The sequence below is a fragment of the Corvus moneduloides genome, chromosome 1, assembly GCF_009650955.1.
Source record: "Corvus moneduloides isolate bCorMon1 chromosome 1, bCorMon1.pri, whole genome shotgun sequence".
In the NCBI taxonomy this organism is placed as follows: domain Eukaryota; kingdom Metazoa; phylum Chordata; class Aves; order Passeriformes; family Corvidae; genus Corvus; species Corvus moneduloides.
Genome location: NC_045476.1, coordinates 30074066 through 30101549, shown reverse-complemented (window position 1 = coordinate 30101549; position 27484 = coordinate 30074066). Strand labels below are relative to the sequence as shown.

Sequence of the window (27484 nt, the reverse complement as noted above, 5' to 3'; positions counted from 1 at the left end):
AATATGGTAGGTGACACTTAAGCTCAAGCCAGAAGACTGACACATTCAGTACTGATGGTGACAAACTTTGCTTTGTGCTTCCTACATGGGATATTACATTTTCAATAAAAAAAGACTCGCCTCCTCTCAGCTCCTTTTCCAACCTAACTGAACTGTCCTCATCATTCCCTTGCCCTGGTGCTGTGGAAACAGGAATATGCAGCAAGGGAACATCAGATTTTGTTCTTCAGACAGCGGCTTTCACTTTGTTTCCTTAATCAGTTATCAGGCACTCCAGTGACTCATGCAAGCTCTTGTAAATACGAATGGCTCTTCTGCCTGTAACTGCCATCTTGTTTCATGGCCTTTTAGTGGAAGACAATGACAACTGTGCTTTTTTGGAAGGGAAGGAAGCTGGCCAGAAGCAAGCCTACACACCATCCTTATCTCCTCTGGAGAATTCCCGGGTGCCTGAGAGGAAGAGTGTGGCACAGCATGGCAGCTAGAGTTATTTCATGCAAAGGGTCAAACCCTGTTCTTGTTTCTACATTAGAAATGAGAGCAGAAGGAGGTTCTTTTTCCCTGAGCCAATATTAATACATTCCCCTTTGGCAGTGTTCCTGCAAAGGATTTTTTTCTGAACAGAAAAACAGAGATTTATGACGTCACCCCAGGGATTGAGATAGAGAGCTCTTCACTTACATCAGTAAGGATTCTACACTGAAATCCCACAGTCAGCTTTGGGAAATCTCTGTATTATAGTATATGTCAGGCTTCTGTTTTTCACTGTTTATTTGTTTCAATTTTGAAGGCTTTTTTAAAATCAGTATTCAAATTCCACATAAAAATACCTGAAATCAGGTTTTCTAGGAGAGCATTTGCTTTCTCTCAACTGTAATGAAACGGTTTTATTCAGGTGCTTTTATAAATTCCACTCCAAAAGGAATTTACCTTATTTTTTCATTATGCATATAACAGTGATTAGTTTAAGCTTTATCCAGATTACTGAGCTGCTAGGTTCACAAGCTCAGTCTTTCTGCCTTCTTTTCCTTTGCTGGCATCTCCAGTGAAATCCTCATAGCCATAAATGTACTTCTCTTCCTTTTTAATTGAAGCCTCAATTCAGCTGGCAAGAATATATTAAACCCTGCTTAAAAGCACAATCCTCCTTATATGATCCACTTTTAAAACTGAGCGCCCAACAAAAAAGGAAGAATGCTGCTGCTTGGCAGTAGCTGGGATGGGCATAAAGAATTCAGCAACTCTGGATAAAAGTGAAACCTCTGCCTGTACAATGCAGCAGGATGCAAAAGCAGGAAAGATCAACCTGACATGATCAACCTCCTCTTTCAGTGTTTTCTTACTAAATTGGGAGAATTTTATAAGAAAAAACCAAAGTCCTTTCATTTCGATGTACACATAGACCTTACTGCATACTTGCACCTACTGTACTTTAAAATACCATGGCTGCCAATACCCTGATTTAAGTCCAACAAAACAGTCAAGGACAAACACAAAATTCCCAAATGCCCTGGACCTACCAAAAATACCATAGTCGCTGGATAGAGAGAGCTCTTACACAGCATCTTGAGCCACAGCAATCCTCATAGGAGCGACATCTGTGGAGAAATGAAGAGACAGGGCTGTTACAGGACTGGTTTTCACTCAGATTAAAATGTCATCCCCAACCCTGACACCATTCACACCCCCAACCAAAGCATACTTTAAGAACAGACTACCCTTGGCTGGATAAAGCTGTCAATCATATCCATGGCACAGCTCTATCCCTATTCAGGAATTTTTTGCATGTTATTGAAACTACCTTCCTATATACTTCTATCTCAAACCACCTCAAAAAGACCGAATGTGGTGCTCAATTCTATATAAAAAAGGATGAGTTATAAAGAAAGATGGTATTACTGTGTTTTCTTTCACAGTAAATGAACACTGCAGAACTCCAACAGCTGTTAGGAGTTTTATTCACTGGAACAGACAAGAATTTCCAGAACAAAACTGCCAGATCACCCTTTCTTTGAAGATCAACAGCTTCCAAGCAAAGAAACCACTGAGTGCAGAGAAAACTCCAATTGTACAATTATTTGCAAATTATATGCCCTTTTTTGCTTCTCAGAAGTTGCACCGGACTGCAACTGCCAACAACTCCCATTGTTAATGCAGCCTTTCCTCTAAAAAACCTCCACACTTCAAATTAATATTTTGTATGCATGGAACATTTTTAAAGGCACCAGTCATTGCAAGCACAAGGTACCACTTCACTAAAAGCAAGCACATACATTAAGGGCAACCTCTGAACAATTCCTATGGTAACTCTCATTTCCCACACCAATGAAACATATTTAGTAGGGAAAAGGACCGAGGTAACACAGAATCCATGGTATGTTACAGACTTGGATGAAAATCAGCAGATTAACACATCCACATACAAAAAGAGAGGAGGAGGTGACCACAACTGGATTGATCTTTTTAAGGGTGTTTACATCTGTAGGCAGAATGCACATATTTATTTAAGCATATGATCTTGGACAGTTTGCTCAACTGCAATGACTGTGCTCCCCTATTTGTATGCAAACTAAAAATGTGTCAATTGAATAACTGTACAGACAATTACACATTTACATGCTCAATTAACAAGGCTTCGCTCAGAAAATACATTGTCACATAGGCTTCAGCCTCTAACTGGGGCTGGAGGAGGATGCTCTATGGATACATAATCAGTTGTTTTGCAAGTGAAAACAGTTACATGCTCTTCTGATGACAAGTAAGTAGGATTTATTCAGGCAAGCCGGAGGATCTGACATGATCATCATGGCAAGGTTCATCAACAGACTCAGGCACCCAGTTTGAGACTCAGGCCAAGGAAGTTGCTCAAGCCAAAAGAGAAAACACCCACTTTGCTGTTACTGAATCTGAAAGTGACCCATTTGCAATTTTTCTTCTTTAAAGCTTCCCAAGACCCTGACAACTGCTCATACTCAAAGCTACCAGACCTCATGTAACTACTAACAAGACTTAGCAAGTCAGCATTAACTTCAGTCCCATTGTGGACCAAGAAATTGAGTATTCCTCCATGCTCCCACAGTGGGTCAACTCAACAGGAGCTTTCAAGACATATGTTAAAGTCAAAGACAGATTCAGGTTCCTTACAAAATGGGCTGGAAGCTGCTGCCTTTTGTTACACCAGTGCTCATGGTACCCCTTTGCTCTTCAACATGCCTTTGGTTGGAGCAGTTCATCCATGTGATGGGCACTTGCCCCCTTGGCTGATGCTGCACAGCAAGGATTTTGTTGGGCCAGAAAAGCAGAGAAAAAAAACCCCTATAAATCTAGAAGCCCTCCTTGAGTTCATTAGGACAAAAATAAAAAGAAGGATTTTAGGAATGTGAGCAGTCTTTATCTCTGCCTCCACACACTGGCTCTGTCAGTCCAGACAACCTACATCTGGCCACACACAGGATGGGAAGTGGAGGCAACATTTCCCAGAGCCCCAAGAGCTTCACCTGTAATAAAAACTAAACTAAAACAGAGAGGCCACAGAGGCTGCACACACACCTTCCCCATGCCCACCCTTGCCTTGCTTATTTTGCATCTGTTTTCTCAAGAGCCAGAAGAGATGGGAAATGGCTATTTTAAAATATATAATTATGGTCATTCAAACCACCAAAATTAAAGGAGCATCTGTAGAGGAATATAGTACCTCAATCTATTTTTGATCTTTAAGTTTTCTAGGTTATGAGTCAGCACCATTTTTAAAGTCTCAGTGGCTTAGCTTTCATTCCTGCTAAAGAAGGCTAAAGCACCAGCTGAAAGTCAGAAAGGCTACACTGCTGAATATTTATGAAGCTCCTGACACCACTGACTGACAAACAAACAGGCTATCAAAGAGAAGTTTCAGATGACTGCACTTTCAAATGGTTGAAAACAATGATGCAAAGGATGCAGGAGTCTCTCACCATGGCTCCAATTCCTGGCAGTCAGTAAGCTTTCTGAGCCAGCTCATCCCAGGCTGAGCACTGCATTTGCTGGGTGGATCTGTGAAAGTAAACCAGTACCACACCTCAGAGGGAAATCCCTTTGAGATCTGACACTGGTGACTTTGTCACATTTTACCCATAAAACCAAACAGCTGCTTTATTCTGTGTTCCTGTGAGAATGGACACATGTACCCATATGTAGGAGCCTGGAATCAAGGCTGGAATCAAGGACAATGCCAACCTGCTGTCTGTATTCCCCACCACTTGATAGCAGCACCAAAAAGGACTGGAAGAACGAATGTTCTGTTTGCTGATATGGCCATCAGGCTACAGCAACAACTCTGCTGATCTCTTGTTCTTGATTCAATGCGCTATGGAAAAACAACACAGCTCCTAACAATATCCATCCCAATTACAAAACGATTAACTTACTTATAAAAGCCAGATTTATTAGCTGGCAAAAGACAACAACAAAATCAGCTTATTAATGGAGTAACATACAAGCTTAAGTATAATCAGTCTTTGGTGTACTATATCTCACTGCCTGATGGCAAATCACAGCAGAATTAAGGCCCTGGTTCATTAAAAAAAACCCATAATTAAGCACATGCACATATATTTGTTGAATTGGTATGCATTTTCTTTAAATTGCACTCATGCTTTGGCTCTGCTGTACAGGGAAGGACCAGTTGTGCCCGATGCCAGCTGAAGTAGAATGAGCCTTACTATCGATGTGAAGTGAATGGAACCCATCTCAAGAAGACTTCTCTAAAGTCAATTTTCCTCTTTCACAGATCAGTGATGATCCCAAGAACTGCATTTCCCTAGAGCAATGTTCATTTCATTGATCAAAAGTTAACCCATGACACAGGATAAGACACAATTAGTTGCTTTGCTAACCTGCAACTTCACCAAGAATACAACTTCTCTTTTGAAAACTGTCTGCAATGAGATTTATGATTTAGAAGGTACATATTTTCATTTATAATTCAGTGGAGTGAAAGGACCTTATCTGCATGTCCAATGCCTTGAACTGCTGGCACATCAAGGAACTGCTGTGTCACAGATCAAAGTTACAAAGCATGTCAGGTCACAGGGACAAGGTTTTTTTCAAGGTTCACATTTAAATCATGGCACTGAACTTCCTTCCTTTACGGACAAGCAAAGCAGAGAGTTTCACATAAAGGTACATGGTATGATCCAAGCCCTACAAACCAACACTTCACTTGCATGTGTTCTGTGGATAATAGCTGTTCAGTGAAATGGTCCAACAGCTCTTTTCCAATTACACCTGCCTCTACACAGTTTAACAAGTCCCTTCTCAGTAGAGCTGCTGCAGCAAAGAGCTGCATTGCCTACCACCACCACCACGTCTTTGACATCCAAGCTGTAGTTTTCTTAGGTTTTTTCTCTAGATGTTTTGCATCATATGGGCCAAAACCTGATTTAACTTTTAAGATATTTGATTAGTAATGTATTTTGGAAGAGTAAAACAAAACCTAAATTGTTAATCCACATGTAAAGGCAGAAACCCTACTGCAGACACAGAGACAGAGACTGAGAGGGTGAAATAAAACCACAACCCCACCTCAACAACCAGATACAGTAAACTGCATGATCTCTAACCACTGTTCTGAAGACAAGCCTGACACGAATACCAAAAAAAGGCTGCATACCAGTCATAGGTTAAATGATTGCTGCACATATCTGTAAATTCTATGATACAAATTGGGATCCATTGAACACAAGAAGCACTGGCAGTTTTGGAGCAGGGGGCAAGAAAACTAAAGGGAGTCAGGGGGCTGTGTAAATGAAAATATAGTAGTAAACCAAAACTCAGAACACAAAGGAAAAATTTGGGGGGGCTGATAGTAGCATTAGATGAAGCTGAGGAAGAGCCAGATGCTGCCCTAATACTGTCAGGGGCAAAAGACCAGAAGCAGTCCTCGTAAGAACTGTACGGGATGAACTGCTGAGGCTGGGTCACCTCCAGGCTGATCCAGTGCTGAGCTCTCAAAGTCAGAAGGTTCAGGTCTGCTCCCATTGAACAGATGACAGCAGACAGCTGAAGTGTGCATATGTATTTACTTGTTCTAGGACAAAAACGTTTTAAAAATAAAATAATCTAATCTGCTTGCAACTCAGGTGCCAGGATACAATGATGCTGAACAGAGAAGAAACAAATAAGCCTTGAAACAAAAAGAAAAAGCAGGCAACCACCACAAAGTGACTAGCAGAAACAATTCTGATAAAGCTCTGAGTCGTGGCAGTGCTATCAATGAGCAGTGATGTCACTGAGGTACACTGCCCTGATAGATGAAGAATTGGGAAGATCAATTGCAGGCGTACCATGTAATTGAGAAAGAGTTCTTTTTCTATCAAGTTTACTTAAACTTTTATTAATTTCAGACATTCTGTAAATGCATTTCCATCTTTCCATAAAAAGCCATCTTCAAAGCAAACCCCTTGCCTGTACTGCTGTCTAAGGAAAGACATGGGGAAGACCACTGCACAATGGAGGGGTTATCCCAAGGAATCTGTTTTGCTACAGGTGCCCACAGAACATGGAAATTGAAACACAGAGTCCAACTCTGCACTCAAGAGTCCCACCTAAGTAACCATTTTTGAGTCCAAAGTGGTTTAATCTCTCTCCAGAAAGATGCTGCAACACAAAGGCCCCATCCTTCCACTGGCATTCACTCAAGTGCTTGAGGAGCAGTAAGACAGGCAAGGTCTTTGGCTGGTGGAGCAGAGTCATAGGCAAGATCTGCAGTCCAGCCTTGGTCTTAGGGTTGATTGTGTCTCCTTGGCATGTACACAGCCTAATTTTCAGCAGACACAACACCACAGTCACCTGCAGTTACAAGTTCTCAGCACCCAAAAGCATTTATCTTCTTATAAATAGCAAAGGTGATCTCTCAGCATATGCAATAATAGTGCCTTGTAAAACATAGGTCTGATAAGTATGAATAGATAAGTTTATTATAGTAAATACAACTGCTTCACAGATTACCTCAGTGCACATCTGTACTTGAGAGCAAAAACACTGCTGCTGGTACCCAGGAGAGCACTAGAGAGATAGTTAACCCACGTACTCGGTAAATCACACAGCCCTTAACTACATAAGAAAATTTAAGGCAAAAAAAGGAAAAGGGCTGTCAGGTAATTTTTTTCTACAGAGTAGAAACAACTGAGACAGAAACAATATTTGCTCAGATTAGAGTCCTGTCAGCTTTGACACAACTAAAATCTCCTACAAGACAAGATACTTGGCTCCTGTCCTTCACACAAACATGAAAAACAAGAGCAGGCAACAGCTGAAAAGGAGCTTATTTCTCAATTACTCTTTAGGTGAAGTGCCTATAAACACCGTCTCTGTGCAAAAACTCAGCAGAACACAGCAAATCCTCCCCCACTTCTGATGGGATGAGAAGTATTTATTTGTTCAGCCGCTCCTATCAAACCAATCTTTCTCACAATCTTCTGCTGCCTGAAGGTTTGCCAGAATCCCAGCCCTCTCTTCACAGATCCCAAGAAGAAAGCCACCCTACAGAGGAACTCTCTGTTGTCTGTGAAATACCACTACACGGCTTTCTGGCCAGCACATACCCATCTAGAAATTTTCTCTGCTCCCCTTGTGGCAGAACCTAGCAAGAATTGCAGTGGCTTGGGCTTTGCCCGCTGGCAGTATATGGAGCCTTAAACAGGCATTTTCCAACACAGGCTGCAGGCTTTTCTTTCACAGAACAAAGGGGAGAAACAGCATAGCTTAAGGCTCTGACAAAAGTAAGCCACAGATAATGTGTATGACAAGTTTGAATTTTCTGGAGGTGGAACTGTAAATTTCTCATATCAACAAGAACGAGGACTTCTAGTTAATCATCAGGCCCCTCATTAAACAGATGATTAGTTCTTCGTATCTCAAGCTGCTCCCAGTGGGCAGGCAGTCCTACTGCATCTCATCCCTGCCTTGGGAAGTCATAAGCATTCTGCTGGCAGGGGGCGATGGGTATCCAAGAATTTGCTGTCTGCCTCAGTTTAAGATACTAATGCAAAGTAAACCTTTTTTTCCTGCACCAAGCCACTGCATGATCAAATGCAGAGGAGGACTGGGTAGTAATGGCCAACTGTTAAGTGCCATCAAGTCTTTCAAAACTTTAATTTCTACTTAGAAAAGGTTAGAACTTCAAGATTACTTTGGTGTCAGATGCACGTTGATGCTGTCCACTGAAGCTCAAACCAGGTGCAACCCTTCCTGTCCCACCGACAGGAAAGCAAAAGAAACTGATTTTCAGCCTCTCACTAGGGTTCTTGCCTGGGACATGGAAGAATTAATAACCTGATGAGTATTTCAAATCAAACACCCTCCACAGGAAAAACTGAGGCTCACTCACACTAAGTCACAACTGTGGTTATCACATCCTCTGGAAACGAGAAGGGGATGGGATTGGGTTCTCTGCTCCACGTCAGCCAGGGGAGGGTCTGGTCTCAGAGGAGTACCCCACTAGAAGACAGAGGATGCCCTCATTTCCTCTTTCCTCACCTTTCTCAGAATTAGCTGCCCATCCGTGGTCAGCCTCCAACTCCAAAATCATTCAGAGCTTTAAATCTGAAATTAGGTCCATCACCTGTTTGATGGCCTGTGAAGGTTGACATACTAAACCCCTCTCCCCTCTCCAGGACCTACTCCTAGCAAGTTGAGCTGGTTGTTCATTTGGCAGCCTAATTCGCCCGAGACTGTGTTAGATAACTGATCCATTGAAGGAAATTCCAGTTTGTGGCAAGGCACCTAGCTGCTGGGTAATTGCAGCAGTCAGGACTACAACCTCAACAGTTTCATCAACATCAAGGGACTCTAGTCTCTTATTTGGAGCAAGGAGTAGGCCACCTCAAGGGCACTGACTGCTGAAGCTAGTTGTGGCATTTTGCACTGATATTGGTTAAGGCCACACAGGACTGAGCAATAGTGGTGGGTTTCTGTTGCCTTTTTATACAGATGGCCTGATAATTACTGCTGTCTTCCTTCATGGCACAAACCATGCATTACGCTCTTGCACTGAACTACATATGCAAAAAAAGGCCCTTCCTGTGGCTGCTCACTGTGAAATTGGTGGCCCTGGAGCAAATCCAGGTCTCCGTTTCTGTACAGTGCCAGCTATTCAAGGCGCCTGGAAGCGTGCAAAACTATTACACTGCCTCCCCTCTTCCTCCTCCCTGCTGGCTTCAAATCAAATGGAAGGATAAATCAGCAGCTATATTACTGCCCTAAGCACACACCTGCTGACACTTCATGCAGCTGTAATTGCAATGGCAAGTTAAGTGTAGCATCAGGAAAGCCAACTTAATTAACAGCAGTAAACATAAAAGGATGTGGAGCACAGACAATAGCCACCATCATACAACACACCCAGTGTCTGGTTTGGGATGGTTTCCCAGCCTCTTGTACACATGTTGGTGGAATAAGTGCCCTCTGAGCTATCTGAGTAACAGCAAGAGAAAATAACTTCTTTAATATTTTCATCTGGGACATTTTGCAGGTTCTTGATAATGCACAGTGTTACTATGGACTGACCACAAAGAATAAAAGGACTTACATTCAAAACCCAGATGAATATCACTGTGTGATAAATACAACAAAACCTAATCTGCAAAGAAAGAGAAGCACGTGGAAATGTACAAAAAATTTATTTCAAAACACATGAAAAACCACAAACTTAATATATCCCACATTCTTCTCTATAATAAGAAAAATAACTGACTCTTTCCATGCAGGGCAGGAACATGTTTTAAATATGAAGAATATTAGCAAACATTCATTTTTTAGGTTTCCATTAATGTTCTTAGACTAATTGTAAATGAAAAATTAAACGGATTTCATCAACACAAATGTGTACATGTGCAGTTGTCTGCTGTATGCAGTAAACTAGTTTCTATGGCAGAAACATACTAGCCTAAAAATACAGCACTTCCACCTGTACACGCTTTCAACATTAATTCAGGTCCTGCTTTTGATAAGAATTAGAAGATGTTACAAGATGGCATTTCTCTCTGTTCATTCTGCTCTTCACATCATTACCAACAGCAATGGTTAGCATTTCCTTTCAGAGAAAATGTCCATGTTTCATTCTGGAAGTGTTTACCTAGTACCTCACCTTTGAGAAGTCAAGACCTGCTCAAGGCAAGGAACCCAGGGATGAACTCAGATGCAAAAAGCCAGTATTTAGGAGGTAGAATAAGATACAGGCTACCGAGGAGGCATTTAGAAATCATCATATATACAAGTAGGTGTCATGTTAGGAAAGCCAAACCTCACCTACAGCTAATAGTTGGAAGGGACACCAAGTCTAGCAAGAAGAGCTTCTACCACTACACTAGCAGTGGAAGCTATCTATCGACAAACCAGAGAGTGGGAGGTGTCATTTACCCCAACTTCAGCACGGCTTTCCACACTGTCCCCCTCAATATTCTCATAACCAAGTGCAGACCTTACAGTGTGGGCAGGGAGGCAGCCAAATGAGTTAAAAAAAACCCAAACAGAAACCCCATGGTGAGGCTCAGAGGGCAGGGGATAATGGGTCCCTCTCCCTATGGGTGACTACTTCACTGACCCATTGACATCAGCCATGGTATATCTATTGCTGTGGACACATGCCTACTGCTCATACTCAAAAACATTCCTTCTGTTTCATAAATATGCCATGAAGCCTGGCAAGGAGAGGATTAGAAACACGCATCTGGAATTTATCACCTCATTAAAAGCCCCAGTATGATGGTAGCTAACAACTGAAGGAAAAATAAACAGAAAAGACCTATGGGATTGATCAGTCATACCAGGAAATATACTTCACCCTGCAGTGAGGGAGACACTCACAATCATTCCAATCAAACTACTACTCATCAACAAAACATAAGGCAGCTTTCCCTCTCCTATTCATGCCCAATTTAGAAGTGGAAAAACAACTGGAGTATCTTAAGTGCTGCTGGCATCTGCCTACAGGGAAGGTGGTTTTGCAATCTAATGCATTCTCTATGTTACTATTCACATTATTGCCATGGAAGAGAAGTACCTTGACTGTTTCTTCTGCCAACCATCAGCACATCTAGGATAAGGCTGAGCTGGCTTACTTAAGTGAGAGTGGGATGAGGATCCTTGTAAAGATCAGAGTTGAGTCTCTTGAGACAGCTTTAATTCTGAATCACTTTCTGTGCATCCACACAAGGAGATGTATGATCTAATTCTTTAAGCAAAGTCAGGAACAACTTGGCTCCCTGCTTTTCCAAAGGATAAGAATTAGATTCCAATGACTAATTCCTTTCTCTGCCTTATATTTGCTTACTTATTTTTCTAGGTCATATTAAAAAACATTTTGCTGAAGTAGAAGACAAGTATCTAACTGACAACAGTATCTGGTGACTCAGGCGACAAGGACGTGGAGAAACAGTTGGTTGGGTTAGGGAAGTAAGTTAACAGCAGTCTTGAAGTTCTCTGTATTCACGACAGCTGACCAGCGTATGTCTCTCAAATTCTTGGTAAGCTTTCCATGTTCACTTCTGGTCTGAAATAAGCTGCATCTTACTCGCACAGGAGAGACAGAAAAATATGGAAAATTATCAATTCCTCAGTCTAGCCTTAAGAAGTAGAATTACATTTGGAAGAAACATGCTTGAATTAAACTAAAACTTACAGATGATCTATGAAGGATAGAATAATTCCGTCCATTGGAAAAATTATTTTTAAAAACTACTAATACATTAAATACTTGGACAGAAAGATGTACCATTAGTTCTGGAACAGAGATCTCCAACCTTTGTCCTAGTTGTTAAGACAGAAAGCATAATAGACAAGTTTTAAGAAAGTTTTGAACAATATCTCTAACAGATTTTTCTTTTTTAAATTATTATACTGAAAGATTGAATAAAAACCCTAAAAAACTAAAGCTCCAAAAGAAGAGTCGTCATATAATTGCAAGTTTTACCCACCCAAATCTAGCTGAATTGCCAGAACACTTCTTTTGGCACCCTGTTCCTCTGGCTTAGCAGACACATTCTTATCCGTCTTTGGATGGCTGAAGTAGAGCCTTTACAGGAAAGATTAACTCAGCTATCTTGCCTTTAAACTTCCAATAAAAGCAAACCACTACTTTATGTGACAGTCCACCAGATTCCTATTACTCCAGGTAATTTAAAGAGAGGCAGGTGCCTTCTAGGAGGATGTGCCTACCCAGAAGTGATAAGGCGTGTAGATGGGCCAGTTCAGAGATACATCAGTCCCAGCATGCCACACTACATTTGTGAATAGACACAGGACTTGGCATTTCTGAGCTGACATGCCAACCTTTTCATTATAATACCGTCGCCATGAGAGATGTGACATAGTGCCAGCATGGGACTGAAATCACAGGGAAATCATTAAAAGGATTGCATTGCTCGGTTTCGTAAATCTCCAAAGATAGTCTCAAGACCAAAGGAGAGACTACTTATATTAACTGGGCAGCAAAAAGTTCTTTCAGAAAACCAGTGATAGAAACAAATGGAATCTATTGCGAAGTCCTTTAAATATAAATCTAAATACATCTGCTTTGTATGGACTGTTGCCACAGAAATTGTAAGATAAAATAAAACCCATTTCACTACACATCTCAGATCTAGATTGGTACCGAGGAGGCACTCTCAGGACAAAGTTATATATTATGCCTTTAGATGATTTAACATGTAACCATATGCTGATGCAGACGATGCTATTCATGCCTCCTCCCCCACAATATGCAGAATATTCCCTTCCTCCCATTTCACCAGTGTTTGCCAAAAACTACCGAGCTGATTCAACACGGATTCGAATGTGCTAAAATGAACAACTTTCTGTGGGATTACCAAATTGAATTAACTCAGTGAAAGGTCAAACAAGTGCTGAAGCAATGGGACTTCGCCCTAAGATACTGAGATTGGAGTTGTGCCTCTCCTTTACCACAGGTTTGAAAAGACAGTGCAGGTAGGAAGCAGCTGGGGACCCTAGACAACAGAAACTGAAACCGCAGAAGTAACAAAGTAGAACAGCCTAGGAGCAGCAGACATGCACACCTTCCTACTGCCTTAACGCATGTCCCCTTTAACCCTGCTGGGCTCCTATGCAAATACCGTCTCCCCACTCCTTTCCATATTCCTTCACTTGTCACACGTTATCTATCCTCTGAGCTTTACTATCCCCAAATCCTTATCGTCTTTCCTTAGTGTTTCTTCTTGCCCACTTAAACTCATAATCACAACAACACTAGCATTAACGTGACACTCATCACCATTGGGACAATCTCTGAGCACACACAGCTCACCCCTTTCCCCTTCCTTTTTCCATTCACTTGCACTATTCAGGAGACTGGAAGCCACAACACTTTCCTGCAATGACTCGGATAACAGTAACTACCACAAACACACACAATGACTAGTGACAGTCTTCTGATTGACCTGACAGTGTCAATATACAACAGGATTTTTTTTGTAACCCTTGCTTTTGCAGGATTCTGTACACAAAGGGTCTGAACCAATACCCAATATCCAAGTAGCCACCCCTTTGTGTTGTCAAGGGGAACAAAAACTATCTGTGAAAGCACGTGGGCAGAAACGTAAGCAAAACGCCAAGGTGATGATGAATAACACATTCCTGAATGTCAAGGTACAGTGGGATTTTCATAATTTCGTAACATCCCAGCTTCTTTCCCACACCGCAGCAAAGCAGAATAAAACGTAGATGGAACCAAAGTCCTGTTGTTATTAGCATGCAAAGAAAATGAACTTATTTAAATTCCCCCATCTGTTCTGGCCAGACATTTATGAGTAATTCTTAACATTTCAGTCACCTGAAAAAAAAACAGTGAGTTCTAGGTACAAGCACTTCCTAAGCAGTTAATTAATATCCAGGATCACAGATGATTAAATCAGTGTTTTGTTCTTTCTGTGGGCTTTGTTTCGCAACTGGATTCCTGGCTGCTTTTTGTCTCTAGCATTTCTCTCCTGCTTCTGGCAGATGAAATGGAGGTGGGAAAAAAAAGGGAGGGAAGTTCTTGGGTAGCATAAGGATTACAATAATTTCCAATCCTTCAGCAAGAAAGAGCTTGCTCAGGGAACAGATAACCTAATGCTCTTCCACCCCACTTTATTTTTATTTTTTTTAAACTTATGTTTACAGTTGTTTGTAATGATAAAGTTATACAACCCAGGTATAAAGTTTACTACATTTATCTCCTTTCTGCCCCCAAATCCACATGGAATGTACCTCCCACCCACAGATTTCCTCCACTTTTTTGTCGTTGTTGTGAACAATATGAAACAGAAAACTGCAATTAGAGAGATCCTCAATCATACACCTACAGGTCATTGACATTTGGTTCATACCCAAGCCGATGTGACTGTAAAGACCACTCATCAAAAGGACAGTTACGCCATGGACAACAAATCATCTCAACTCTCTAAATTAAACAACAGTATTAGCACAGGGACAAAGTTACTTTCGAAGCATTCTTGGTATTCTGTCTGATTACCTGTCTTTGCTCAAAACAAAGGGAGAACTGTCTTCACACTGCTCTATTTATGTTTCCTTTCAGTGTTCTGAAATAAGAGCTGTTCAAGTAGTTGAGTTTTGTTTTCAGTCAGAAAGGTCATCTGGGGTGTGTGGTAAAATGAATGTGTACACTTTTTTAATAAGGAGAAAGGGAAAGAGATGAAATTTGAAAAAGTCTCAGAGAAGTTACATAAAAAGTGTAAGTAGGGAAAGAATAACAGTCTAAGAGCCTACAGAATCTAATTCTCTTTTGAAAAAGAAAGGCAATGACTACTTACATATAATATGTAGGATATAATCCTTCAAAGTACCAGCAATGCTTTTTGGCCTCTGTACACTACAAAGAAAGAAAAATATGGTATTAATATTTACATAGGATAACGTACAGTTATAAACACAAGCTTAGAGTATTTATAAATACTGTGACTCCAAGCAGTTACGAAAGGTTTATACTCTCAAAGATTTCCCAATCCAGATACACACAGCAAGTGGGAAGTCAGTTCATGTAAATGGCAGCGTGTCCTGCCAGGATTCAGATCCCTCACGCAGGGCTTTGTCTGGAGGGCTCCCACAGCTTCCCACAGTTCCTGAACAAAGTCAGTACTTTTGGCGCAGACCCAGGATCCAGCTACATGTGTTCCCTGGCAGCACTGCTTCCTTAAAAGACCACGGACAACTTAAGAGCCCATGCGTGACTGTAGTCCCTTAAAAGACCGCCAAGGCACAAGCAATTTGATGATACTACGCATATAACTACACAATAAATTCAACAGTTATAGGGAATTATTCATCTTTCTGGAAGTGTGTGACACGTGGAGCCAGGCTCAGAAAGGAAAAGAATGGAGAACCATCTATCCCATCTCTTCTTTCTAGAGCTTGGAATGTCTCAAGTGTTCATTATAATTGTGGGGAAAGGAAACTGCTTTCTGCAGCTCAGGGGTATTGTTCTCTTTTGCAGATTGCCAGCATATCCCTGCTAAAGAATGGTGGCAGGCATTTTCTCAGCATGTGTGTGCTGGCGACGTGAGAAGCGCTCATCGTTAAGGGCACTGCCAGAGCACAGGCGGCAGCTTGGAACAATAGCGGCCCCTAATAAAGAAAACCAGATGTCAAGCCCAAACTCCACACAATGCACGAAATACTTCTGTGTATCCCACTGACATCATCAGCACAAAATGCCATCTTCACTGCAGACACAGCTCCGGAAGCTCCCCTGCACAAGCTGCATTATCCCACCACACACAGGCAGGGTGTTGCGGGATGCCCACTGCAGAGCAGTAAGGACTGTCTGGGGTTTTAGCAACAATTCCTTCTGCTGCTCACACCTGACACCTGATGTTGAAGAGCCGTTGGTACACTGCCAGTGTTTGGATCATTCCTCATGTTCACTTGGCAGCTCACCTTTAAATAATAGCTTGTGCAAGTTTATTAGCCTTCCCAAATCCCAGAACACTAAATGAATCCAGTTAAGACAAAGACAAAGTGGTTTTAGATCCCTCTCACTCTTCATGAACAAAAAAGGCTGCAAACTCTTTAATGAGCATCTGATGAGCTAAATCACAGACAGATCAATTACAGCCCATGAAGACAAACTGCTATGAATTAAATTGTTAAGAGTAGTACAGGAGACTGAGGAGGAGGAGGAGGAGGAGGAGGAGGAGGAGGAGGAGGAGGAGGAGGAGATGATGCTTTTGATGCATGTGATCAGGCCTTTTTTCCCGTAACACAACAGGCTCACACCAGTCTTTGAGATGCACAAGCTTTAGGTTATACTGAAAGGACCAGTCCTCTTTCCCTAGGATAAACAGAGCAGAAACCTTGTTCCCCTCTCAAATTGATGCCACGGTCCAGGCAGTGTAATCAGGAGAACTCCTCAGCTTCTGTTGAAGCAAGTGGTGTTCAAAGATCTATCTCTGCATTCACCCTACTCCCTCTTTCTCCCCCCTCCTTCAAAGTTTCCAACTTTTTAACCCTTTCTTCCAAACATTTTCAAAAGCTGGCTGTTTCCTCTTACTCTAAAATTAGAAATGTGTCAAGTTTCTCTCCATAACACCGCACAAACCCATATGCATTGAAAAACCCAGCAGGCATGCTGCCGAGTCACTGAAAAATATTTTGGCTCTTCACCTTTGAAGGCTATAGATCAGCAGACGTGTTGGGTAAAATCCCAGTGCCTGCAGGTCAACCCTTTGGGACGCCTCATTTCCTAGTACAGCTTGGGTGTGCACTGCCATTAAATGCTTCTCCTTCCTGCTTCTCAGCCAGTATGAGTCACCATTTACCTCAACAGCCTTGAAGTCTTTTTGTCAGGCTCAAGCATTTTAATTGATGCTTTCCCAGAAATGTTTCTGAGCACGTGGAGCCTGCATACCCTTTACAAGTGTAAAGCAGACATTTATATTCAGCACTCCTCCCCCATATCTTAATCTGCCATACAAGTTCTAAAATGAATTGGGAAGATTCCTCCTTCCAACATTTCCCTAACGGTAGCATTTCTGTTTCTGCCTCTAAACAATTCTCTTTTTCAGACAGCCAATATGCTTACTGCTGTCACAAGAAAGATTCCAGCATGGGAAAGTTCCTTCCATCTTACAGGACTTAGATACCTGCACCAAACATCCTTCAGTGCCCAGATTTACTTTTAAATTGGCCCTGGAAGAGCAGGCACCAATCCTAGTTCTGCCTTTTTTTAATATCACAGTGCTATGAATACTGCATGGCAGTTGTTCAGCTCTCCTACATGGGAATCGGGCAAAAAAAGCAAGTGGACCTCAAATGTGAGCAGCAGAGCCAAATCTGATCCACATGACATGTCAGACAGATTTACACGCACAAGGGCAAACCACTGAGCTCCCTGCTCAGTTAAACTCCCACTGATCTCCATGGCAACTTTACTCCAGTAAAGCCTGACATAAAGCAGGCGGCTACTAACCACCCTCTCTACTGCTGGTTAGCAGACTTCACAGGAATTCGCTGCTGAGAATAAGTCGAGAATGTCACTGCCTCTAAGGATTTGAGTGTCTTTAGCACTCAGGCACCAGAGAGATGAACGGGGGTCAGGGTACAGATTAGCTTTCCCCACCCCAAATACATCCTCTGAAGAAGGCTATGATAATCCACCTCTTGCCAAGATCCAAATTATTCTTCTGAGTGGTGCTGGCCTCATAGCTAAGCTGGTGGAGAGCCACACAGGAACAAGAGGAGACATACGCCATCAGCATCAGGCTCTCAGCCTTCAGAGAGCAAGGTCCTTGTAGTGGTTTGAGACTATTAAACCCTAAAGAAACCACAGCTGGCAAGAACTTGCTGCAGCCCACAAACCAGATGAAAAGGGAAGATTAGTCATATTGCTGCAATACAATAGGACCTCACACATCAGGATGGGTGCCCACTCTGCCAGCTCCCATACGAAGACAGGCTGTATCTCAGACTCTAACAAGCATTCATTCATGTATTTAAGAAGTCATTTACTCATTCACTAATAGCCAAAAAAGTGTGTCTATGGTTTTAAAACTAAGATTAGGTACAGCCCTACTGAACTTCCAGCTTTTCCAGGGGAAGGAATCTGCACATTTCTCTTATAAAATTTTCCCTTCTATGCCCTTTAAGAATTTGGCACAGCTATAAAATATAAATACGAGAGTACATTCATTTTTAAAGTAAATTATGCAGGTCTAACTGAGTGTGCATATGTAATCTTTAGAGAATTAATGGTATGTGAATTAGCCAGATGCTTGAATACATTCCTTAAGTTTGCAAAGAAAAGAAGAGAAAGAGAAAAAACACAAGACTTGTTTTTTTGTTTGTTTGATTTTAAATAAATCAGCATCTGTCTTGTAGCCTGTTTTCTCTGCAAGACTGTAGCAATGCAAATTGCAAGCTGTCCTTTTCTGTGGCCTCTAAATTATTTCAGATTTCATTTTTAAGAAAGGAAAGCTGCTTCCTGACACAGATTGATACTGCAAATGTTACTGCTGCTAGTAAGAACAATGAGAAATAGGAGTTACTAAAACATTAGCCAAAGGCTGGTTTTGATCACACCATAAAATACAGAACACAAAATGCACATGTACGCACATGGTGTGGGGGATGCTGGAGCAGGCAGCCTGCTCACTGAATGTTGGGTGGTACTCCACAGATATGCTTTGCAGAATTTGCAGAAATACTATCTCTAGCAGGAATATCCTCCACATTGCACATCATTATCTCTCAGTCCACAGGACAACAAAAAAAAAAAAAATCTGATCAATTAATTCCCCTTTGTAATCAAGGGATTCACACCCAGTGCCTTCATTGGAGGTTTAGAAATTAGTAACAAAAAAGTAAAAGCAAATAAAGCTCCATATGCCTATTTCAGCATGAGTACAGACCATTTTTGTTATGGGTACCAACGAAAAAAGCAGCCTGCTGTGGACAGCTGTGCCTGTGGAGGGCAGACAGAGGGCAATTGCTATCTGTATGCTGAAGGGAGATCCACAGCGAGTTTGTGACATCTGCTCAAAGCCAGATTCTGTAGGAGGCACGGGGCTGCCATCAGTCACAAGGCCAATGAAACCCTATCAGTTACCAGCAACCACGGGTAACCCTCTTTCTTTTCCATTATGTATTACAGTTATAAGGATCCAAGGTAGATTCAGAAGGAAGGAAAACAGGTATTTAACAGTGACCTGCCATACTGATATGATGGAAGTGGCTCCTGGTATTCTGGGATGACCTGCTTAGCGGCTGTAACCTCCCACTTAGCTGGGTATATGCTGTACATTAGTAGGGTGCAGGATGATCTACATGGCAGTCTTGTGGCTACAGCCTCTGAGGGAGGCTCTGCTCAGATCAGTACACAGATGAACAGGAAGAAAGAGTTAGAAGTATCTAAGACATGGAACAAGATCTTATTGTTTCTGAGCATCACACAATCTTGTTCTGACACAGAGCCAGAAATCTGTCTTCCATACTGCTGGATCAAATTAGTAACTGAGAAAATGGGAAAGACAACATCTTTCTCACATGGCTCCCCAGCATCTGAGGAATAACTGTCTATACCTGCTACCTCTGGTACAGAAGGCCGCTTGCAAAATTCAGATCTTTCCTGGTTTTATTCGTCACCGCACCTGGCAAATACTTGACGAAGCCCAGACAAAATGAAGAGAAAGACTAGAGTGCAACTTCAGACTAAATAAGCAGTTCCAGAAGGCACATTATTGGCTAAGAATCACAATGTTTTATGGGATCTGACCTTTAAAATTGCACCAGTTTTCAGAACACTATCCCTTTCAGTGCCAAGACAAGAGCTGGAAGCATTAGGAGATACAAGCTGGGCTGTATCAGAAGGACTTCTGTATGCTGAAAGTTTGAAAGACTGGATTTTCAGACACAAGAATATGAGGCATCCTGCTCTTCCATAGCCAAGAAAAGGGCAAAATATCTATTAAAGTAAGAGACAGCATATATGAAACTGGACAGCGCAGCCTAAGGGTGAAAACAATTTGCTAGAGAAAACACGTTGTGTTTTAGCCTCGCCCGAATCCATCAAAATTCATCCCTGCTTCTTCCCTGGTTATGCTAACAGCTGAGGATGAAAGTAGCCCATCCGCAAAACTATTCTAAGACACTGAGCTCGCAAGCCATGTTACCAGTGACTTCAACATATACCCTTGTTGCAAAAGACAGGTAAAACCCAGGATTATGTTCAGGTATTTTTATTTACTGAAGTAATGAGGAAACAGCAGAAAGTTCTTGTATAAAAGGATGCCAATTCTTTATCAAGCTCTCCCTCCCACTTAGCAGTAAACAGAACAAATACTATTTCGTTTATACAACTCTTTCATGAACACCAAGATTATAAAGTCATATAACTCATAGTACAAAGAATGATTTTCATATCTTTCATTAGGGGTTGGTTTTGGTTAGACTTTTTATCTATTCTCTAAGAAAGAAGGGAATATTTCTCATATAAGATTCTTAAAAGAAACAACTTTTCCACCTTGAATTAATCAGTGTGTGTTTTACAACATTAAAAAATTTCAGAACAAGCATCTAATTCTTATTACTTCTTGTGCTGTTTAGAGCACATGTACTAATCATCATATTTTTATTTAGAATTAATGTGGGTTTAGCATTAGATAGCTTCCTACCACACAGCATTACTTTACATTTAGATCTATTAACCTTTCCCACAGGAGAAATACAAATATTCCTTGTGTGCCTTTTCATTTCAGGAACCTGACTCATTTATTTGTTCAATTTTTTTTTTTTTTTTTTGGCCATAATGCAGCAAATTGCAAATGCACTTCAGTCCCAGAACAATACAATTTCAACTGAATATAATTCCTTCATCCATATCCAATGGAGGCAAAAAGGAAGAAATAAAAGGCAAAGCAAGGCACCCTTATTTTTCAGAGCCCACGACGACAGAGAGGGTGCGGGCCCGGTGCTCAGCACCGCGGACAGCGCCCTCCCTCCCCGCAGTGCCCCGGCGCTGCTGCACCCTCCCCGCAGCCCGACTGGGGCAGTACATCATCTGTACAAAACCTCACCCGCACACATCCCCTCGCTCAGCTCTCAGTCCTCTCTCCGTTCTCAGCAGTCACACCTACTAATTATCTCTTCGCATCTGTGAGCACTAATATGAGAAATCAATAAGCACAACTACCATGGAATCACAGAATATCGCAACTTGAAAGGACCCCATAAGAATGACTCAGTCCAAGTCCCTGTTCCTCACAGGACTACCTAACACTAAACCTTAAGCCTGAGAGCATCCTCCAGATGCTCCTTGGACTCTGACAGACTTGGTGCCATGACCACTCCCTGGGGAGCCTGTACCAGTGACCTTCTCAGTGAAGAACCTTTTCCTAATATCCAATCTGAACTTCCCCTGATGCAGCTTCATTCCATCCCCTCATGTCTTACTGCTGGTCACCAGAGAGAGATGCACACCTCCCCATTCACTACTCCTCTCGAGGAAGTTACAGACTTCAGTGAGATCACCCCTCAGCCTTCTTTTCTCCAGGCTCCATTAAACAAGTAATCCCAGTTGTCTCTCATTAGGTCTTGCCCTCCATGTCTTTCACCACCTCAGTCACCCTCCCCTTGACACTCACTTATAATTTTATGTTCTTCTAGTATTGTGACACCCAAAACTGCACACAGGACTCCAGGTGGAGCCACACTGATGCAGTGTAGAGCAGGACAGTAACTTCCCTGACCAGCTGGCAATGCTGTGCTCGATGCATCCAGGACACAGCTGGCCCTTTCATCTTCCAGGGCATACTGTTGATTCATATTAAACTTGACATCAACCCAAACCACCATCAGATTGCTTCAGATGGAACAACTGCACTCAGTCTTTTTCAAACTGTTTGGAAAGCATAGTTACAGTAGTTGTCATAGTTATGTGAAATACCCAGCTCAGTTCTATATGAGAATGTCAAACCAGATGCTTACAAAAGTGCCAAGAGAGCCTCAGTATCAGAGAAATTTAGGACTTGCTTTACCTTCTTATTTCTACACCCATGAATGCAGCAATAATTACACAAACATAAAAGCTGGAGAGTGGGGGTGTTTAAACCTTCTTGGTGGAATGGACCTTACACTGAAAGTTCTAATGTCAGACCTGCAAGAAAGCATGAGCCATGCCACATACTGAAGGCATTTTCACCCAAGAAAAGCAAAAAAGACCCAACATTCCGCTGGAGTCTCTGCAGCTTCAAGGGGGTAGTGGCAGACTTTTTTGTTCCAACTGCAAGCAAACAGATGTAACGCTTTCCCAACTCCACTTGCAGAGGTTGATCCATTCCAAATGGTACTGGGCAGGTTCCACAGCTTCAAAATTGAACTTAGCTTCTGCAATTACTGTTTCCTTTGCATGAGAAATAAGACCAAGGATATCATTATTTGCATTCTTTAACTACAGAACAAGTCACATCATGAAACAACCCATAAAGTAGGGTGCATGGGAGGAAGGGATCACTTGTCAGGAATTGAAAGGAAGACCATGCTGAGAGTGAGGACATCCACTATTGTCACCCTCAGTCTCTTTAAAAATGAAACAGGCCTAAATGAAATTTCTCATATAAAATGATTTGGTGATACAATGTTTTTACTTTTATGCCTCTAATGAACACCATGAACACAGACAACAAATGAGCTTTCCTTTGACTAAGAACTGGAAGCTTTGTTCATCTCCAGCCTTGACCCCGAGTGGGCACTTTCTGCTGGCAGGAACTGATGCTATTTAGTGTAGTATTAAGGGCAAAGTCTAGTTTTAGGTTCCCCCATTTTTATCTGAAACAACACCACTCCATGCTGAACTGGCAAATTTGCCTGCTTCCTACATGCATTTCATTTTTCCACTTTACCATCCCAAGAATGAAAACAGCCTTTAAATTACCTAGTACTTAAATCCTCAGGGGCCTTCTTTCATCTACCAAACTAATAAAACCAAAGCAAAGAAAGACTAAGCAAAAGAAGATGAATTCAGACTCGATTTTCTTAGCCATCTGCAGTGCAGACAAGATTAAGGCACTTAACAGCACTGAGCTACAGACGCTGATAAGTTAAGTTATGACAGCCCTTCAAAGGCTACAGGAAAATAGATTTCTTGGATGGTCCCTAGGACATAGGGCAGTTGCTTTGCGATCTCCCAGGCTCTGTTCTGTTGATGTTATGCATCCCCCATGCACTCATTTGTTCCACAGAGAGAGACAGCATGAGCTGAGAGGACAGATTATGCAGCTGCATAATCATGGCAGCTCTTGCTCCCCTCCCTAATACCCTTATTTTTCATTCTTGACATTTAATCCAGGGATGCACACCTTCCTCAGATCCTTCTTATGAAGAGTTATTAGAAAACAAAATATTTTCTTATTCAACTAAGACTTTTCTCTTTTCACTTTTCTGAGATACTTATTCCAAAACTGCAAATACTGGATCAAAATCCTTTGTGCTTATAAGTCCTGAAAACATCTAACACCGAAGGTATCAAATACTCAGTCTCAAAAAAAAAAAAAAAGATGCGGAGTCCATGACCAATCACACACCCAGTGGTGCAGGGAACAAAAGAAATCAATAATAATGAAATATTATCTAAGTGGTTTTCCCCTGGAAGGTAAGAAATGCCAAGGCAAGTTCCCACCTTGAAGAGGTTATTCTAGAAACCCATCATATTCAGTGTTAGATTGTTTTTAGGAGCATCTGTTAATTTTAAATCAGATTACACACGTCATGTGTATATTAAATTAGTAAGCATCTGAACACAGTGGAGATTAAAGAGGTTACCTTGGAAACATTCTGATATTTGAAAACCAATTTCTAAAAATCCTGGCAATTCAGAATCCAGGTACTTCTTTGAGGAGAAGCATCTACTCGAATGCTTTGCTAGGGGAAGCTTCACACTTGGCCATCTCCCACCTGCTTAATAGTGAAGTTAATTATTACCTACGCACTTACATTAACAACCATCATTACCGTGTCCTTCACATCCTCCTCACAAGGCCACTCAGTCTCTCAAGGGAAAAGCACTGATGTACAATTTATGGTACAGGTCCAATCGGGTTTAATGACCATACTGGGACTGGAGAAACAGTTCTAAAGGAAACTTTAGTTCATTTGTTACAGCTACATTAGACTAACTACATTGAAGTAAATGCTGAAACACAGTAGCAGAGCAAAGCGTAGTCTGGTCTGCAAGGCTGGCTCATCGAACAGGGCCGTCATACTATTATCTCCAAGTTGCAGTCCAGAAACCCATTTGCTCTGGGACTCAGTTACTGGAACACTGGAAGGAGTTTACGGGTTTGGGTCCATCCAGGTTAATAATCACATTTTTCTATTCTTGCACACAGTCTATTAAAGCTCCTACTGATTGGCAGCAAACACATCTCTGTCTCAAACCAAAACTCTCCTCAGAGAAAGAAACAGAAGAGTTGACTGAATGTTATTTGTATTTGTTTAACAAGTCAATTTAAGCTTTCAGTGACATGCATTGTTGTGGCTTTTAGGCAGACACTCACCAGGTACACTGAAACATCAGTGCCTTTTAGTTTAAACTAAGAGCCTAAACTGACTCCTATTCAGACAGTCCAATACACTGCCATAGCAATAGCATATAATTATTAAATTCCAGTGAGATGAATCTAACAGCTGTACCTCACAACTACTCATTCAAGCAGGAAGAAATACTAAGCATTTGTCCTTGGAGTATTTCCTGTTAAAGGACTAGAATAGCAAATAGACAACCCTTTCAGGCAAGTAACAATGCCTACTGATGGCAAAGCATTTTTCCAAAGGAAGTAACCTCCTACATAAGACCTTAATATTTGCTTTTCTTTTATTAGGAGCCTGAATGTACCCAAACAATAATCTGTAATGTCCCAGGTTGTCCAATTTCAACATAAACCACTAAGAATGTGACAAATCTTTTCATTTAAATCAAAAAGCACATGAGTTTTGGCATTTTTCTAAAAGGATCATTTCCTTGCTTTAAGTTATTACCTGAGTTTTTCCACATTCAAAATAGCTTCCTGGAAGAAAAAGAAGAAAAACCAAAAAGGTTCTAAAGATGACTGTTTAGATAGAGATACTGGATACAAACAACCAGACAAATTCACACAACCTCTGTGGTTAGGTATAGAAGCCAAAACTTGGCTCACACTTCCTTTCACCCCTCAAACCACTCACTTCACAACTTGATGAAGGACATGCAGGATGTGGATAGCTTTTTACAAGTCTCCTCTCACTGTTAATCAGTGCATGCCCCTTGTTCAAACATCTGTCCATATACACGGATTTTTCTGGGACACCATCAAGCTTTCAGCTTCCATTAATAACAGTTAAAATGCAAATGCCCTTGTTATCACTGTTGGACCTCTCGCTACCACCCTTGTGATCTGTGGTTCATCTGATGCTCTGTTTTTCTGTTTTCCAGCTTGCAGATGATAGATCATATTTGTGTGTTGGGAAGTTACTTGAAAAGACATAAAAAAATTTGGAGATGCTGCAGTGAACTCTGCCCTTTCCTTTGACACAGACAGCACAGACATCAAAAATCTTACTAAGGTTATTTCTTCACAAGAAATATCTGAGGTTACCTCAGGGATGTTTTGCAACTGAGAAGTGCAGGAGTGAGATGAGGCATAAATGAAACATTCGCTCTTCTTTAACACATGGTCTACACTCCAAAAAAGCTCAAGATCCTTGCCTGGAGATATTGCTATGGATGGATAATAGCATGAGATGTGGCCATAAATGTTTAATTTATAAACCTAGCAGCTAGAAAATTATTCAACTAGACTGAGAGCGCTGAGGATTTTAGTAGTGCCTGCCCACACTAAGAGATGGAAATAGCACCAAGAGCTCAGAGACGAGCACAGACACACTTGCATATTTTGGTCAGTGTTGATAATGTTGCATAAACTGAACTTTCAGAGAAAATTTAATCCCTGTGCGTGTAGTGGGCAATTCCAGAGATTTCAAGGGCAGTGCTTCTGCTTTCACAGGATACAGCTTGGCTTGCTGCCCCTCTCTTCATAGGCCTGCCAGCTGCTCTTCCAAGTGCTGGGTTCATCTCAGAGGGGAAACAGCACTGCAGTACAAAAGCACTAAAGCTCCTACATTTCTCCAGGGCAGTTCTGCTCAGGCAAAGGACCCTTTATACTGTAACTACAAATGCAAATTCTTGCATTAGAAAAAAAAATAGGAGCAGCAGGGCAGAGAAGCGAGGAAGACAATGACATGCCCCAGACAACTGGAAAAATATGAAGTGGAATAAAACTTTGGGCTCACTGAAATAAATGGCACTGATTCAAAGCCACAGCCAAGGCTTCTTCCCAGCATGTTTCCCCACAGGTTTTAGAGGAGAGAAACCAACAAGGTGGCAGCCAAACAAATCACAGAGGTAGTCTGAATTACTGGCCACCATATAGGAATGACAGCATCTTGCAAAGGTACTGATGAAGGGACAACTCTACTGGCTTTGTCATTTTTATACTACAGACAGATAACTGGTGCACCGCTCCTCCATGCAAGGCAGCAGTTCCAATTTTTCACCTACAGCCAAGTTTGGTACCTTGAGCCCTTTCTGACACAAATGCATGACACCATGAATTAGCTATAGCTCTTCATGCCAGCCCAGGGCAAAAATCTTTTTATCATCTTCCTGGGGTGCAAGGCACAAAAAGAAATCCTTTTTTGTGTAGTGTGCTTAGCTTCTAATTTGGGAAAGGAAAAGCCTGGCACGTCACCATTGAGAGGTTGCTTGCTTGCCTTTGGCTCACGCTTGCTACTGTTGTTTTCCAATGAGAAGCTGAAAACTTCTAAAAGCTTAAATGCAAGGGTGGTGACCCATGTCAGTAAAGCCACGTTCATTTAAAGCAGCAGAAATTTTCACCCCAGTTTAGAGACTCCCAAATCAGACACCAGATACTGAAGAAAGTCTCAGTCCTTCAAATATGTGAATAAGGCTCCATATACAAAGGAGACTCTTCTTACCATTCACAGTGCACTCGTGTTAGGGGGAACAGGTTTAGCTTTGCCCTTAAAGTTTTAAGTTACTGAATACGAACAGTAAACCATCGCCTTTATTCATTTCCACTCAAATCCAGAAATATACCAACTCATATTCAACATTTTTAAAGGAACGGCTGTAAATTCCCATAGCGGTATGCGGTTTTCTAGAATGATGTCCAGCCTAAGCAAAAGATCTCTGTCCATGAGTTAGGTCACGTAACAAGACAAAAGAATTGGACCACTTCTCTCTTCAGTTAAAGGGAAAAAATACGCTCTTGCTAAATTGCTTTTCAAATAAAGAAACAATGCACTTATGTCTGGTTCCTACAGTGGCTCTTACGAGCACCTTCTTGAACTTTCAGAAAGGATAAGGCTCTGCCTTGTCATTCCTGACACATGATCATGAGACTTACGGGAAGAAATTCAAGCCACCGGACTCTGAAAGGATACCTAAGAA

At 41.6% G+C, this 27484-nt stretch overlaps 1 protein-coding gene across 2 annotated transcripts in view; it reads right to left on the bottom strand.

Moving 5' to 3' along the window:
* The window catches only part of VOPP1 (VOPP1 WW domain binding protein), a 71281-nt gene that overhangs the window by 5216 nt on the left and 38581 nt on the right, over nt 1-27484 (bottom strand). For both annotated transcript variants that reach the window (XR_004239226.1, XM_032103997.1), the window contains exons 2-3: nt 14802-14860; nt 1521-1598 (exon numbers count right to left, since the gene is read on the bottom strand). Coding sequence is in view for 1 of the 2 variants with exons in the window: in XM_032103997.1 (XP_031959888.1) it covers nt 1521-1598; nt 14802-14860 (137 nt within the window). In the remaining variant the exon portion in view is untranslated. The remainder of the gene's footprint in view (nt 1-1520; nt 1599-14801; nt 14861-27484) is intronic.